The 16,601-nt window shown below is 41.0% G+C and overlaps 2 protein-coding genes across 19 annotated transcripts in view; both read left to right on the top strand.

The window, feature by feature from the left end:
* si:ch211-13c6.2 (uncharacterized) overlaps positions 1–10,451 on the top strand; it is a 22,071-nt gene extending 11,620 nt beyond the window's left edge. The window contains exons 1-13 of one of the 4 annotated variants that reach the window (XM_032536109.1): positions 372–704; positions 902–970; positions 2,719–2,743; positions 5,673–5,759; positions 5,976–6,115; positions 6,310–6,429; positions 6,529–6,574; positions 7,120–8,074; positions 8,214–8,334; positions 8,486–8,551; positions 8,656–8,757; positions 8,888–9,146; positions 10,156–10,451. In XM_032536109.1, coding sequence (XP_032392000.1) covers positions 648–704; positions 902–970; positions 2,719–2,743; positions 5,673–5,759; positions 5,976–6,115; positions 6,310–6,429; positions 6,529–6,574; positions 7,120–8,074; positions 8,214–8,334; positions 8,486–8,551; positions 8,656–8,757; positions 8,888–9,146; positions 10,156–10,412 — 2,304 coding nt within the window. In that variant the 5' untranslated portion in view covers positions 372–647 and the 3' untranslated portion in view covers positions 10,413–10,451. Of the gene's footprint in view, positions 1–371; positions 705–901; positions 971–2,718; positions 2,744–4,979; positions 5,760–5,975; positions 6,116–6,309; positions 6,430–6,528; positions 6,575–7,119; positions 8,075–8,213; positions 8,335–8,485; positions 8,552–8,655; positions 8,758–8,887; positions 9,147–10,155 lie in introns of those variants that run through there. The other 3 variants (XM_032536111.1, XM_032536110.1, XM_032536112.1) reach the window with 3 other exon arrangements.
* Positions 10,452–10,852: 401 nt separating this feature from the next.
* The window catches only part of nfyc (nuclear transcription factor Y, gamma), a 22,633-nt gene continuing 16,884 nt past the window's right edge, over positions 10,853–16,601 (top strand). For 4 of the 15 annotated variants that reach the window (XM_032536129.1, XM_032536122.1, XM_032536128.1 and 1 more), the window contains exon 1: positions 10,853–10,960. The gene's annotated coding sequence lies outside the window, so the exon portion shown is untranslated. Of the gene's footprint in view, positions 10,961–13,973; positions 14,084–14,347; positions 14,366–14,779; positions 15,051–16,601 lie in introns of those variants that run through there. The other 11 variants (XM_032536125.1, XM_032536118.1, XM_032536124.1 and 8 more) reach the window with 7 other exon arrangements.

Raw genomic sequence — 16,601 nt, 5'->3', positions numbered from 1 at the left:
ATATATATATATATATGTTATATACATATATAACACAAAACAACTAACGCCAACGTCTTGTAAGCATAGACAATTAATATTAATATTAATATCAATATATATACAGTCTATGGTTGTAAGTAAGACATCTGCTGAGAAAGTTGCACAGGCTTTTCTTTTTGCACCGTTTCTGTATTTGCAGCGCGTTTGTGTATGTGGTAGTGTCGTGTGTATTTGCTGCGTCTTGTGTATTTGGTTGTGTTGTGTGTATTTGCAGCGCGTTTGCTAAATGCTGCGCATACGTTTTGTCAAATTGATGACGTTGTTGTTTTCTTAAATTGCAGGGCGTTTGCCCCTGTCGGCCACCGTAGAAAACTGTGCACAAGCACAACACAGGAAGTAGCTACTAGCCATCAGCAGCATCGCCCACTGTTTAAAGACAGCAGCTGAAAAGCTGTGCAAAATAAACCACACAGACCATAACCTTAGCTAGTCCATTATTGTAAGCAAACTAACTAAGATAATTGCTTGCTACTAACACCCATTAACGTACTAACTAGCATTAGCTTGGTTGCGTTCGCTAGCCTGTTATGCTACACGCTTGCTTAGCTACTAGCTAGCGGCTTCTTCAAAAGACAACGTTAACGCAAGTCGTAAAATATCCAACAATGGACACCAATCTCGAAACACCATACGAAGATGAGGCTCAATTCATTGAATGCACGGTAAGCTTACCGTTACTTGAATTTTAAGTTGGAGTCTGCATAGTTCAATGCAGAAATGCAGCATGGCTTTTCACATAGGTTTTACTGCGTGTTTATACTTAGATACACCTAACTATACCTAGTAGTCTACATGCACATTGCATACAGTACACCAAAAATAAACCCCTCATTGATATATGTTTTCTCTTGAAATCCAGGTATGTGATAAATCCATAAGCGGTGAAACCTTGTACAAGATACATCTGACTACACCAGGACATATAAAGGTATACTGTGTTAAGTAGTAGTCTGTGGCAATGTTGAATACTAATGTAACTAAAACATTTAGTGACAGACGTTTAAGTTGATAGACCTTGAGCACTTCATTTTGACGAGTGTTTTTTCCACAGCCTTTTTTTTTTTTTTATAGTCACAGGTCTTCCACAGGTTCAAGATACATCTCACAGCAAGAAACAAGGAGCATCCAAAAGTGATATTTCACTATCTTTTCAACACCTGGGGACTTTCTTCAGAAGACCTCCTCAGTGTATTATTTGTGAAGTATTGCCTGCTTGTTTATGACCTTAATTACTTCTGTTCTGCCAGCAAAACACCGTGCATCTTGGTATGCCAAAAAGGTAACTATTTTGGTGGTACAGTAAGTACCAGATCAGTGACAACAACAGGCAACGTGTTCTATATTTCTTCTAGGTCAGACTTGAAGCTGAATTTCTTGGAACATTGACATTTTGTTCATATGTGCTTAAATATAGTATCTTGGCTACCATGACTTTTTATCTGGAAAAGTGTTCTTTCACTTCTTTAAGCACGCTTTATACTTTCCGGGTGTCTGTGGCGTAAATGGCTCATCCGCCCATACATCCACACCAACCCCTTTGTGGCCGTCCTTATGCAGCCCAAAATTTGCAACTGCATGGACTGTGAGCATAGCAAGGACGTCAACTGCACATGCTCCATCTCATGTTCAACGCTCCAGTCCAGTTGGTGGCATATGCACCTCTAGCTTGTTTGCCAAGAAGAAGAAAAAGAGGAGGAAGATAACATAAATTGATGCTTGTTTTGAAGAGAGGTTGTGCAAGGTGATTTGCCATTACCCACATTCAAATAAATTTGTCTTTAAAGGAAGAGATAGACAGCCAAATGGCAAAAAAAATTTGCAAATGGGAACTGCGCATGCGTGGAACACCAGACCAACGGGGACCCCCAATTGTAGTATACATGGAACTGCGAACACCGACGCTCAACCTGACACGGAACGTTGAAAGTGTGGAAAAGCCTTCAGCAACAGGCAACAAGGAAAAAAAATGAAGGCTTGTCTTTGACAATCACGAAGACTATGTCCTGGTAATTTTTGAGGAGTGCCGTATCGTTATATTTATGGCACACAAGGAAGCAACATGTTAACACATTCAGGTCAGACTGATCAATATGTATAATAATATTTTTTTTTTTACTCCAGTGCTCTCCTGGAAGGTCTAATGACACTCTGAAGATTCACGTGTTTGTGGAAATGTTCAACAACTGACTTCAGACTCAAAACTTTCACACTATCTATATGATGTCAATAAATAAACATGGACAATACTTTGACAACTGAGCTTTACAGATGCTGACGCATTGTCCAGGCTGTGTAGCTACAGCAGCTTGTCAGCCGCTTCAGTCCTTTGTCATTGTCTACGCTGGATGCGTTCAGACACAGTTCTGGCGTGCTTTTTTGCAGAGCTCACTGGCCAATACACAATCAGTATTTTAGGCAGAAGCAAAAGTTGCTCCAAAATGTCGTTTGGTTGTGTTGAGGAAAACTGGATTAATATATAATTAATATTTTAAATAATTTGTAGTAATGTGTAAAAACTATTTTCTGGATCTTTACTGCACCTCAAGTGAGCTGCTCAAAAAATACGTTTCCATGATATAACCTTTTCTTTGTTTGTAGCAGTGGTAAAAAAAAAGTGTCCTGTTTAACCAGCACTGATTGACTGAATATGTATTGCTCTACTTTTGTTCCTGGCAGAAAGAGGATGCCTTGGTTGCTGCAGGTAAGTAGACTTCATCTTCAGACTTTTCATTTTTTTCTATTCTGGCCTTGAGTATATTTGCTGTCTATTCTGGCAGGGAATTCATTCCGCATACAAAGGTAACAGAGGTCACTCTAAACCGTTGCCTGGTTTTAATGGACATCATTTTAGTCTAGATCCATCAAGGGCTATGATCCTCTAAGAATGGTTACGAAGGCAAAGGACATGTCATTGTTTTGGACTGTTTGGCTGTGTTGAAAATACGTGCCAGCGCTTTACAGCCAAATATAAAAACTTGAAATTCTAATCTTGATCTTGACGCTGTGCAGCCTAAAAAGTCTACACACCTTGGTGTGCTTTCTGTCCCGGGCTGTTTTCAAGCTTTGGCTTAGACCCCAGTTAAGGGGAATTTTGACTCTGCACAGTCTCCTGACCTTAGCCCACAACACCTTTTGAGATGAATGGGAATACCTAATATGAACCGTACCTTATTGCCCAATATCAGCGCCCGACCTCACTAATGCTCTTGGTGCTTAATTGGAGAAAAGTTTTCTAGCCAGGTTCCAAAATCTTGCAGAGATCATTCCCAGTTCAGGCTTCTACAGCAGCAGATTACTGCCCATGCTTTTGGAATCGGATGTCGGATGGAGTATAAAGTTCGGTTGTCCACATACATGCCATATAATGTTTGATGGTTATACAGCACAGTTAAGTTGCAGAGAGAAAGGTGTCATAGGTAGCAAAAGTGGCTCAACAGCTGTATAAATCCAGCATGTGTGATTGCCAGAATAAGACGGCGCTCAGACCATGAAAACAGTGATCCGGCGATTTTTCCGCAGGGTTGTGCAATGGTGGGTGTGTCACTGACGTGTGGTGTCCTGTTGTGTTCCTTAACACCCCAAAGTAGCACAAGTAAACTTTATATTTCACTATTATTGTTTTTCTTCAGATCCTACATAGATTGCAATGTTTTTGACTGCATTTGAATGCAGCTTAATTTCACAAAGAAAGAAAAGAGACAAAGGAACTGTGCTTTGTTGTTTGGCAAACCTACAGCTGCTACACAACCTCCTGGGCAGTTGAGTGCTTTGCTTCTTTTTTTTTAATCCTTATAGTGTTTCTTGTGGTAGCGATAGAGGAATTGATTTTTCCTGTTTCCTGTAAAGGACTCTCATACCACCTTAAAAAGGACTGACAAGTCTGACCGTCGTCTACATGATTGGCCACCGCAGTGTGAAGTTGGGTTGTGTTTCCCCAAAAGTTGTCGGTCTTCTTTTTTTTTTTTATCTCACTGCGTCACCCCCAGCCACTGCCTAAACACAACCCATTAATGAATGGGCCGACCTGCGGTTTCCCCACATTTGCCGATGCAAGCAATGGGAATGCAACTTGCGTAATAAATGATGTGCCACTCATCACTGGCACATCATTCTAGGTACTGAAACCGGCCCAAGCTAACTGTAGCTGATTGTCAGTTCAAATGTCAACATGGTGGGCTTGTTGTTTTTTTATCTTGTTAATGAAGATGGACAGAAATTCCACTGTGCACCTTGTTTTTGGCAGTCAGATGATTGCTCATGGTATTTGAATCATGCTGCCATTTAGCTGAGAGTGTGCCCTCTACTGGTGTCCTTTGAGTCAAAAGAAATGTCGCTCTTTCACCCATTATTTAAATGTGGGCACAAACCTACATGGCTTCCACAAAACCTTTTGTCACCAAATTTGGCGGCTATATAAATCATTGTGGTGCTGGAACATCAATGAGTGTGCCAACGCTCGCCAACATCTTGTTATGGGTAACGGTAAGTCACAGAGGCTTGCAGAGAAGCCGATGCACACAACAAATGCCATCAACTTGTTGTGTAACCCTGCAGTTAAGACAAGCTGATTGTTTAATCTAACTTTCTGCTGAAAGGTGGGTTCAAATCGGAAAAAGTGCATCCATGCTTCTTGCATGTATAAAAGAAACAGCCACAACATTTTTCCAAATGACTCCTGTGCACATTTGATAATGTGCATCCTGTGAAAGCATGGTCCATTGTCACTTTTTGTAGAATGGGGCGTTTGCTAAAATACAAAAGGTGGGATTTTGTCTGTTTTAAACTGAGAAAAGAGCTGCGGCATGCTCATACTTGATGTCAACATCATTTTTAATGACTTCTTTTGGGGATTCTTTTAGGATGCTAAGATTTTTTTTTTCCCCCTCTACTGTTGGTTATGTAGATAACATCCACATTTAGAAGCTTTTGTCTTTAAGATACCACAGAATCATGAGATACAGAAGATTGTGCATTGTTTCAAAGAGACAACCTCTCTGCTGATGTGAGTAGAGCAGAATTGGAGGACATAAGTGTACAAAGGTAAAAATGTGCAAGATCATACAGAAAAATGTATTTGGTTACTCATTTGCAGCAGTCAGATGTCTTATGTCACTAAGTGAAGTAGAGAATTCAACCCTTTTGGCTGTAGCTACAGTGGATCTGTTACTGCTTAATGGCAATATCATTCACTAAACATGCTTGAGGGAGATAGTTGTGACATTAAGGGCAAATTGAGAAAACGGCTCTGTCTCATGATGGTCTGGAAAAAGATGAACAAAATAGATGGTTGGAAATGTGCAATGATACAGTTGGGTGTAGCTACACCTAAAGCAAATAAAAGTACGTGAAAAAGAAAAAATTGGACTGGTGTTTGTCCTCTACTGTGATCAAACAGGCAAAGTGAGTTTATCTCACAAGATGATGTAAGATAAACACCAATCAGAATCAGAATCAGAAATACTTTATTGATCCCCGAAGGGAAACTCTGTAGTTGCACAATATTATAAATAGAGTAGAATTATAAATAGAGTAGAAAAACAATGCAAACATGCATTTAACACACTACACTACAAGCACTGTACAATACTTTGTCTTAAAAAAAACTAATTTCCAGTGATTGGGTTTTTCAGGTCTTGCTGTCAGACACCACTGCGTTCCGGTATTCGAGGACATTTTACAATATCTGGATTACATGAAGCTTGATGAGCCCATCATTGGTGAATAACTTGATACCATTTAAACATCCCCCCCCCCCCCCCCCACACACACACACACACTCTGCTACCTCAACCTAAAATATTCAGCAAAAAAAGTGAACAAAAAATACCTATATAATTAAAAGGTATAATATGTTTTTATTGGTGCTTGTCATTTTATGTATCAATTTCACATTTGCTCTCTTATTTAACTTTTTTTTCTGCCTAATTTCTTAGGTTTGAACTATTTGGAAGAACTGCCCTCTAATGACTTACAAGCAGGCCCCAGATACACATGTAGGCTATGTCATCAGAATGCAAACCTACCGGAAATGGTCCGTCACGTGATTGGACGTAAACACCGGCAGAAATATGTGGTAAAGCATTGTGAACTTTTTCAGTGCCTGCGTCTGCTTTTTAATGAAGAAGGCGAAACAAAGTGAGAAAGTCTAATATATATATATATATATATATATATTATATATATATATATATATATATATATATATATATATATATATATATATATATATTATTATATCCACACACACACACTTTTGTGCTTATGTAGGAATTGAAACGGCCAGACTTGGTGACCTGGAATAAACAATCCATAATAACCCATGGCGGAAAGATCATACGAGCCAGAGCAGAGATAATAGAGAGGCAGGACGGACGAGGAACTCCAACGGTGGGACATACAGAGTTCAGTAACCAGACATGTTGAATATTAGAATGTACAATTAAAATCATACTTTTGAGAGTAATATGTTGTGTATATGTGTTTCAGCAAATGGCGAAAAAAGGGATAGAGGGCAAATTGAACATCTCAAGAGGTACATTCATGCTGTGAATTCTAAATAATTATATTGGATACGACATTGGCAAAATTACATAGTATGTTTCCTAGGTTTTTGTTGTGTTCTCACTTGACTGAGCATTGATAAATTCATAGAAATGTCGGTCAGAGTTTCACTGAAGGTTTTAAAGGATGGATGTTGCAGGGTTTTTTCTTAATGATTATAGCCTGATACGACGATAGAACTGATACTTAGGCTGATATCGATAATCATGTAGGCCTTTAGTCTTTTAACTTTTTATTTTTGATAAGAATATCATTATTTTATTTTTTTTAGAGGTATTTGACACTATATGTACTGAGCAGGATCATTTACAGAACTTTACACAGAGCAAGTCTTTCATTCGGTGCTAGACTGTTTGACTTGGGTGTTTGGGAATTATTTTTGTTATGACATGTAGGCTATTTAATTCTTTTCAGAGAATCAAATACATCAATGTCCCTTTATGTAAAAACAGATCATATAATGAATGTTGTAGGTAATATTTTTACTTGAACTAAACGTTTGAGTTTGTTCCTCAGTTCACCAAAGGCAGAAGCAAAATAGGGGCCGCAACATCTCACAGAGTTTGACCCAACGAGATGTGCAATCACACCTACCAGAACTCAAGGACTACCAGGATGAGTACTCTCACCCAGGGAGGAATCCCCCAAACATACCCCCATTCCATCCAGAAGACCCTTACATGTTAAACAGAGACAGATCCAGGTACCACCAGGAGCACACTCTCAGCAGTGACCGCATGAAAGAGGAGCTGTGGAGGGACACTTACAGGGAAAGTGATATAGACAGACGAAAATATTTGGACCCTGATTATCGTACAGAGTATAATGAGGAATATGTTAAAGATCCACAAAGAAGAGCCGTACGAGAAACAGGTGGTGTTCCTAGGTATGTTTCAAGAGAGGAAATTCCCCATGGCCAGGCTCAGCACGGAGAGTCTTACCCAGAGGAAGCTCCTCCGTACAGGAGGCCCTACCCAGAAAGAGATCAGCCGACAGAATACTTCACTGAAGAAGTTAGGCGTGGGCGAATTTGTTCTGCCAAGTACCAGCCCTCGCAGCCGGTGTACTCAGAAGGCGATAAACAGCGGTGGTCTCTGGACAGGGAATGTGGTCGACATGACAGTATGGATAGAGCAGGCAGGCTGGGATCAAGTGAACCAGAGGCCAAGAGGAGGAGCTTTCCCACACCTATGGAGAGTGACCGCTCGCGTGACCATTTGTTTAATATGTTAAACGATTATTGTCATGAAATGGGAGAACCACGAGAGGAGGCAGTTGCCAACCGTGGGCCAAGCAGAACAGGACCCCCTACCTCCCAGAGACGAGAGGAAGCCACCAGGGCCATCTCTGACATCCCAGAGCCATTCAGGCGTTTCCTGAAAGGGTCAGCTAATAATGAGGGATGCAGTCAAAGAAAAAAGAGCCGTTTCTCTGATGCCACTGCAGAGGAGGTTGAAACAACAAAAGAGATGTAAGTGATAATGTAACTTGTTGTTCATCCGCAGAGACTTCTTTCCATTATTCTGGCTAGCTGATACCTCCTTTAAAAATGTTTAATGTTATTTGACTGAATGCTTTGTGTTTTACATTTTTGGGATTTTTGCTTTCAGGTTCAGTGATGAGTATGGACCTCCAAATCCAAAGTCTGGCAGTCATCCTAGACTGGTTAGTGTACCATTGGGACCTGAAATGCATGGAACACAGCATCCTGACTTCTACATGGAATCAAAGGTAGTTGGTTGTGAAATCAGGCTAATTGTTGTGATTATCTAGCAACGTGCCAATATGTCATACTTCTAAATACATACTAATCTAGAAAATATACTCTTTATGTCATGTAACTGATGTAAGGATATTAAGATATGTAATGGGTTTTTTTTAGAGCCCACATCATAATGAAAGCTACCAAAGAGGAGGCTCTGAGCCAAGGGACATCTTTGATATGCTCGTAAGTTTGTGAAATTGGATTTGCAACACAAGTACCAGTGAGTGAGTTTGTTGTGCAGTCATACCTTGAAAGGGGCATCTTAACAATGTATTTTCCCCTACTAGAAAAACGTTGAAATTGAAAATGCAGACGAGGCTAACTTCCTGAAGAGCAAACTCTGTAACCTTCTAAAAGAATTCAAGACCAAAAAATCGGAGAACGCTCTGGTATGTGTCACTCTACACAGGATCAGTCTTTCTAACTGAACATTTAGTTTAACTGAACATGTTGTTTAATTCTCTGACTCTCTTCCAAGCACGAGAAATCAATTAAAGAAATGTGTTTTTGTTGCTGTAGCAAAATAGCCATGGTCGAGAAGCCATCTCCAAAGACAACAGCTTGAACCCAGACCCAGAGCTTTCTCCAAGACACCAGTATGACACTAGCCTACCGAGGGAAGATTCAGACATTAGAAGACCAGACAAACACTACTTTAAAAAAGATCACAGAGGAAGAGGCTGGCAGCAGCGTGAGAATGTAACTGACGAGTGGCTCCAAGACTACCACCATCCTGTTCGTGGGGAACCTAGACAGTCAAACAGAAGCCGGCATGAAGGTGTGTATATATGTACGTGGCTTGCATAAGCAAGCCATGCTAAAGTTGATTGAAAAGACGAATAAAAAAAAAACATCTTTTGGAAATTGATCTTAATGCCTTAATTCAAAAAATTAAGAAAAAATTTAACTTTTTTAAGGACACAAATTTATTTTGTGAATGAGTAATGTGTAATAGATAAATAATAGAAATTGTAGATAAATAAATGTTGTTCCTTAAAATACAAGGGGCATAAGTATACACACCCCTGTTAAATTCCCATTGAAGCAGGCACATCTTTATTATTAAAGGCCAGTTATTTTCTGGATCTAGGATACTATGCATCCTGATTAAAATAGCCCCACATCATCACATACCCTTCACCATACATAGAGATAGGCATGGGGTAAGATAATCGCTCAATGCAAATCAAACCATCTATTAAACTATCTGAAATAAACCAGCCAATCTCTAGGGGGGGGGGGGGGGGGGGGGGGGGGTTATTTTAATTCCAAAGGGCAAGGGACCTTAATCAGGATGCATAGTATCCTGGATCCATGAAATAACTGGCCTTTAAAAATAAATATGTGCCTGCTTCTATGGGAATTAAACATTGGGGTGTGTATACGTATGCCCCCTGCATTTTAAGGAAGAACAGTTATTTATGTACAATACATTATTAATTCACAAAGAAAATTGGTGTCCATAAAAGGTTGGATTTTCCTAAATTTTTTGAATTAAGGCATTAAGACCACTTTCCAAATGATGTTTTTTTTTTTTTATTCCTCTTTTAAACAACTTTAGCATGGGTGTGTAAACTTATGCAATCCACTGTATATGTATGAGTTTCTTTCTATACACTGCATACCAGTTAGATTGACAAAATATTGATCTTTAAAAGTATGAAAGAATAGTGATCAAATTAAAAACTGGTAATGGTAAATGAAAACTAATTTGAAATTTGTAATAGAATTCTGCATTTTCCGACCTTCTTTCATTCAAGTTCTTTTCCTATTGTTTTTTCTTTCAGAGGTTTTTGGGTGGCCAGGGATATCTCAGCCGCCAGATACTACCAACTCAAATGAGCTAGCACGTTATCCTGAAAGGTTTCAAGAACCCATGCACCCTCGTGACTACCCACCTGCTGCCGAGGAGTTTTTGGACTCCCACTCTTCCCCACCTCCGCACTACATGGAACGAGGACACAGGATGGACAGGGGCCCTCGGTACTCCAACAACCTGGAGAAAATCACCTCCACTCTTCTGGAACTTGTGGCAAGGAAATAATTGTCAGATTTCTATACTTTTAAGGGGATACTTTGGTTTGAAAACATGATTAGACATTACATTTCTTTATTCCTTGTTATTTAGTTTTTAGGTTATTTGGCTTTACACTTAATAATTTGATTAAGTTAATTATTTGATTCATGAAAAATGTTAAGTACGAGTGTCTATGTTAACATTAAAATATTTTCCTACAGCAGCTGTCAAGTCTTTGTTTTACTGTTACCAGCAGCAAGTAGCAATATTGTTATTGTGATTTAAGTCTTACATTTTGCAGCAGATTTAATTAAATTCAACATAATTTAAATTAACCTAACTGCAGATATTTGTGAAAAACTTTAAAACATGTATGTACTAAATCAGTCATATCTTGCTATTATAATTAGAAGCCACATTTATGTATTTTACTGTGTCACGTACTGTTACGTCATTACGTTCCTACATTCAACTCTTTCCGGTTCCAATAGCAGCCATCTTGTTTCCCTTGCAAGCTAGCTAAATAAAATAAATAATACGCTGAGCCGGACTTCACTTCGAACCCGTAAAACAAAGTGAGTAAGAAATTAAAATTCGTTGATGTGTAGAACATTTACAAGAAAGCATTCCGTGTTGGGTGGAAGTTGGAGCATTTTCTTCGCTTCTTTTCATTTGCTGCTGTTAACCAATAGACGATTGTTTTGGAAGATGAACATAGGCGCCATTTCCCTCCCCGCTCTCTGAGGCGCTTATTGGTGGCCCGCTGAAAGGATCACGGGCGGTCAGGAAACTGATGTTTGGTGTCCACCATGTTGGCTCAAGTCTAAGTAATTGTCAGATGGACTGGCCATTTCTACCAGACCCCGAATGGCGTCAGTTGCAGAACTAACTTAGCCCTAAAAACCTTGATTGGTGGAATCTAGTCCGAGGTTTGATTGGTCTGAAGGACAGATCCAAACGTTGTCTTTATTGGTTAGACTGCTTCTTCCTAGCTTTGGAAAACGTTGCAAACTTTCACTTGATGTCAGGACTCGTTGTTTAGTGGGGAAATTACACGACGGATGGTCACCCGTGCTGTACAACAGTCATCAGTGTGCACCTATAATATTAACAAGTCAGGGCCAGCAGTGACTAACGATATCATAACGTTAGCTACTAGTGCTAAATGTGTGTGTTGGAGGTTGATGTTATAACGTTAAGTGTTTAGCAGAAATGTCATAGTTTAGCTCTACTGTGTATTCTAATGTTTATAATTTATTGAGCTACACGACCTTAGAATGGATGTATTATAAGGTCTCACTGATAATTAAATACTGACTTCCATCCGCTACCCTGGGATGTGGCTTTGGTTTCTCTCCTGCTAGCCGCTTTGTTCGTCCTAACTGGCTTATAATGTAGGCTGTAGCGACCTAGTTAAAGTGCAACATCTCGTTTCAGGCTAACGTGTTAAAGTTGCCTTACTCCTACTGTAAAACCATTGTGCTATCTATATGTAAATATGAATTTTCTTTTTTTACATCTTCTCTTACTCAGGTCAGTGTAAGCAACACACCGGGTCTTTAAATAATGAAAAAGAGAGCTTTAATTTACGCAACAATATCTTAACAGAACAGATTCACCCAACGTATAGCTGTGTTTAGTTAATGTCAATTAGTAATATGCTTTCATCTAAAAAAAAACATATAATTTCTTTGCTATATCTCCTAGTGAATTTAAGAATTTCAAAGGTGCTTCAGCATTTTCTATCCAGTGTTGGCAGTTGAGACAAATAGCATCTCCTGTGTACATTCTTGCAACCTTAGCTTTCTTTATTAATCTAAAGAATGTATATTGACGTTGTGTTCATACTTCTCTATTCACGTTTAATGTAGCACTTATTTATATTATATTTAACATGACTTAATGAGTGTCGGTCATACCTTTTTTGAGAATGTAATCTGAGTCTGTGTGCTAGTCAGTCAACTAACTATATGTTTATGCAGGTGTGGATGTGTTTTGCACGTTTGTGGGTAAATTCACGGCTCGGCCTGACTGCCCTGAGGGTGCTGTGTGTTTATCAAACCCACAGTCTGGCTGGTGTATGTTTATCTCTAAACAGGGCCAGTGAGAGCAAACGTGTCCCTGCTAGGCCCTGCAGGCAGCACAGGTCATGGGAAGGTCTCATTTGTACAGTGACCTTGCCAGGTGTCATGGCTGAGGCATTTTTGGTAGTCAGAATACATCTACAGAGAGAACTGCCCGCGAGATTAATCTTCGTACAACTCCCCTCTAATCATTAACTAGATGGCTGTAGTACCTGCTCTAGTCCCCATGCTCCTCAAAAATAGAAAAGGGAACATTTAGCGTTGTTTCTCTTGAGTCTCTATCTTGTTCTTTCACTCTCTCTCCACTTGTTCTACCCCTCCCATCCTGTAACAACTCTCCTCTCTGTCCTTCTCCATCCTTCCGCTTCCCCTCCCCCTCTAGAATTTTCATTGATGGGGCAGGTTTGCTCTCTTTCTCTGTCTCTCTTAAGCTTTTTGTGTTCTTTAATACTGGATTTGCAGTAAAATGCAGCATAAAGCTTCAGGTCATACCACCTTCCTTTGCACAAGTTATCAGTTACAGGCTACTCTGGCCAAACTCATTACCATCACACCTTCAATTTCTGTCACCTCTCAACACTTTGTCTGAACTTTTAAGTTTCTTCATGAGTTTGCAAATTAGATGTGGAATTACTGATGCAGTCAATAGTGCAACACACTGATCTGGGCACAAGCAGCAGATTCATGCTTTGGTGTTCTAAAGTAAAGGTTACTGTGTATAAGTATGCACATTAAACCAGTGGTGAGGATTTAACAAGAAGGGCATTGTATGACATTGCTGAAGTGTTTTTTTGATGACGTTTTTATTGTGGAAGTTGCTGTGAGCGTTGTTTTTTGGGGCCAAGACAACAATGTCTTTGTTTACAGACTTTGACCCATATCTCTTAAGTCTTGTTTATCCACAAATAGGACGAGAATCAAATGTACTCTGTTTCCCGTTTCTGTGGCTCTTTACCAGCCAGATGATTTTTCTTCATGTTGTACAAAGGCTCTACAATGATCTGTTGCCGTATTTATTTAGTGTAAATTTGATTGACATCGATATAAGGGTTTTATTGTAATAATGTTGTGGTTGCAGTAAGATGCAAACTAATTGTTCCCATGGTTCATGATAATTTGTTGAATAAAGTCTTACTCAACTAATTCATATTCTAAGTAAATAATCAGTCGTCATGCATGGAGAAGCATAATATTAACGGTACAATGAATGTCATTATAACAAGTAGGCTGGTTAGAGGCTAGAGGTTTGTGGTGTGTGACTGTGAGCAAGGATGAATGAGAAAGCAAGGACAAAATGTGTGTGTATGTGCATGTGTACCTGTGCACACGTATGAGACAGCGAGTCTGCCTAGTATGCTTTTGTACTTTAAATCATGTGGATGCAACATGCAGCATCCGTTCTGCCTCTTGTTTTAGCCAGTGAGGGCCAGCATGGGTGCCTGCATCACTGTGTTGTCAGCCTGTAGCAGCAGAGAGGAGGCGGGGCAGAGGGAGACATTTAGTTTGACATTGTAAATAAGCAGAGAGCAGTTGTCAGAGAACAGCCTGTGAAACCTTTCTCATCCGTCCAGCAGCAGGAGAGGCAGAGACCGCCCGAGGACAAACAATGCCGAGGCAAGCAACCACTAGCACACCCTCACACAATCCCAGAAGAGCTTTCCACAACTTTATTTGGTCTTTTTTTACCTATTCTCCTCCCTACTCTCTCTTCCTCTTTTCTTTTCCCTGACCCCTATCCTGCAGCTCAAGGTAACTTAGAGCCGGAAGTTGGTTGTTGGTAAAAAGGGGTTGGACAGAAAAAAGGGGAGGAACTAGGGATGTGTCAGAGCAGATTGGTGTCTGCAGTGTCCAATGGCATAGGAGGACCATGTCTTCGCATTGGTTGCAAGTGTCAGAGTGAGGCGGGAGCCGAGTGTGAGGCGGGGTTTGAGTATCATGTAGCATGCTAGATTGATTACTCTTGAATGTTAAAGGGGAAGGAGGCTAGAAATTTTTGTCTGAGCCTGGAGTACCGCTGTACTGTTTGCCTGCTGTTGCCTGCTGCTGTGCTGGCTTTCCATTCCCTCTCGCCCTCTTCTCTGTGCCGGGCCCGGGGTCAGCTCAAAGACAAACGCACAGGTCACTGGCTAGAGCGAGGGAGAGGGGTGAGAGAGTAAAAGAGACAGAAAGAGAGAAGGTCAGTGAGTTAAAGGCACTTGTTCAGAAGAGAAACAGGAGAGACGGGGCTGTGTGTTTAGGCTGGAGGAGGACATTGGGGGGGCAGCTGAAGGAGACAGGGCAATGTGTAAAGGGAGGGTAGAAGAGAGAAGGGGGGAGGGGTAGAAGAAGGGGGCTTGCTCTTCTCTGTGTGTCCAGGTTGAGAGCCTTTTTAAAGCCGTCCAGTGGAACCAGAGTACCTTTTGTCCATTAATACGATCAGGGGACTGGAGGAAGTGAAAAGCTTGAGAGTTTTTCTGTCAACCTCTGTGCCTCTTCTTCCTGCTGCCGCTGCTGTTCTCAAGAAGACTTGAACAGGGCTATTGTTTCCCTCTATTCTCCTCTGCTCCAGCAGGGCACACCGTTGACCATGAAGAGCACAGGGGTAAGTTTGACCACTGAAAACACCTTGAGAGAAGAACTGGCAAGTTGGTTAGGCTGAGGGTTTCTCAATAAATGGTTCATCTCTGTTCACTTTCTGATGTCTCTCTCCATCATGCTCTGCAGTGATGAGACCGCATCTCTCCTTTACAGCCGTCCTCAATCCCCCTTTCTGTCCTGTGTGTGTGTGTGTGTGTGTGTGTGTGTGTGAGATCAATGTCCTTCAGTTGTCACCTCCAGTACAGCATTGATGCTTTTTACGGAATGGACTGCTAAAAAAAAACAAAGAAACTATGACAACCACGTTGCATGTTTGTATTTTTTCAATGTGACAATGTAGAGTGAAGTCCATCTGCTTTTGGCTGTCACTTGTTGTGTTTTGACTGGAGCACCATCACTTGCCCAGTGCCCTTCTATCGACTACATGTAAGTGCATGGCTGCCTGACTCTGTGCTCAGATGTTCTTCACTGTTTTGGTGTCCGGGAGGGCCTGTGGCCGCACTGCCTCACACTGCTGGTCCAGACCCTGTTTTTCTCCCCTGATGTCCTTGTTTACACGCTAGTATCCAGACAGTGACGCGGAGCTGAGAGGCAAAGATGGCATTCATGTTGAAAAGAGATTTGTTGTATATAGAAGAGGAGATCTATAAGTGTTGTTGTCGCTGTTAGTGCTATGGGTCCCCAGGGGTGGAGGTGCAGCTGGTTGCAGTGAACTCAGGACCCCCCAGGTCCCCGCTTCGATGGTACCAGACGCCCAGATGGGACAGACTGTCAGCCTGTCAGCTTCAGGGACAGAGGAGGCTAACAGTTTGATCTGATCTTTTGTGATGGAATCTTTGGAGGGTGCCTCTCCTCTGACTGCCTTTCTTTCCCCTTCTCTGCTCCCTAATTGAAAGTTTCCATTGGTGCCTTTAACTAAACAGAAAGCGAGTGCGAGAGATCGAGAGAGGGAGACTAAAAATAACTCTTAAGTTGAAGCCCTTGCTGCCAAATCCCAGGGTTGGCTGCTGTCTGCATGAGATTTGAATATCATTTGTGCTTGTACTGTACCATAAGCACACTGGGGGAAGGAAAACGTAAACGAAATACACAAACCACTTCGACATAGCTAGGCCTTTCCGCTGATCACTAAGGCAACCACTACCTCCATGCATTCACTCTTTTGCCCTTGCCCCCGTGTGTTTTTACATGTGTACACTGTCACTAAAGACAGTGTGGACAGCCAGGGGGAGTCAGCTGTTTTCCGCCTTGTAATATGCAGGTAGCTTTAGCCCTGCCTACTTTGGGCCTGGACATTTGATGAAGGTCACAGGAATGTGAGATTGGCTCCTGCAGTCTCTCTGTCAGCAATGAGAAGGAAACATGTAATGGGAGATGAGTGGAAGCGAAACCCAAAGGGAGATACAGAACAGAGCTAATTTGTACAGGAGGTGATGTTTTTATTAAGCTTCCAAGAAAGTACACAGCCCACACCACTGGGGTCACTTAAGTGCTGCAGTGAAAGTAAAAAAAAAAAACCTGTAATTTTCTATTCTCTCTCTCTCTCTCTCTCTCT

This window comes from Etheostoma spectabile, chromosome 14, assembly GCF_008692095.1.
Source record: "Etheostoma spectabile isolate EspeVRDwgs_2016 chromosome 14, UIUC_Espe_1.0, whole genome shotgun sequence".
NCBI classification, from domain to species: domain Eukaryota; kingdom Metazoa; phylum Chordata; class Actinopteri; order Perciformes; family Percidae; genus Etheostoma; species Etheostoma spectabile.
This window is presented reverse-complemented; position numbering and strand designations above follow the sequence as displayed.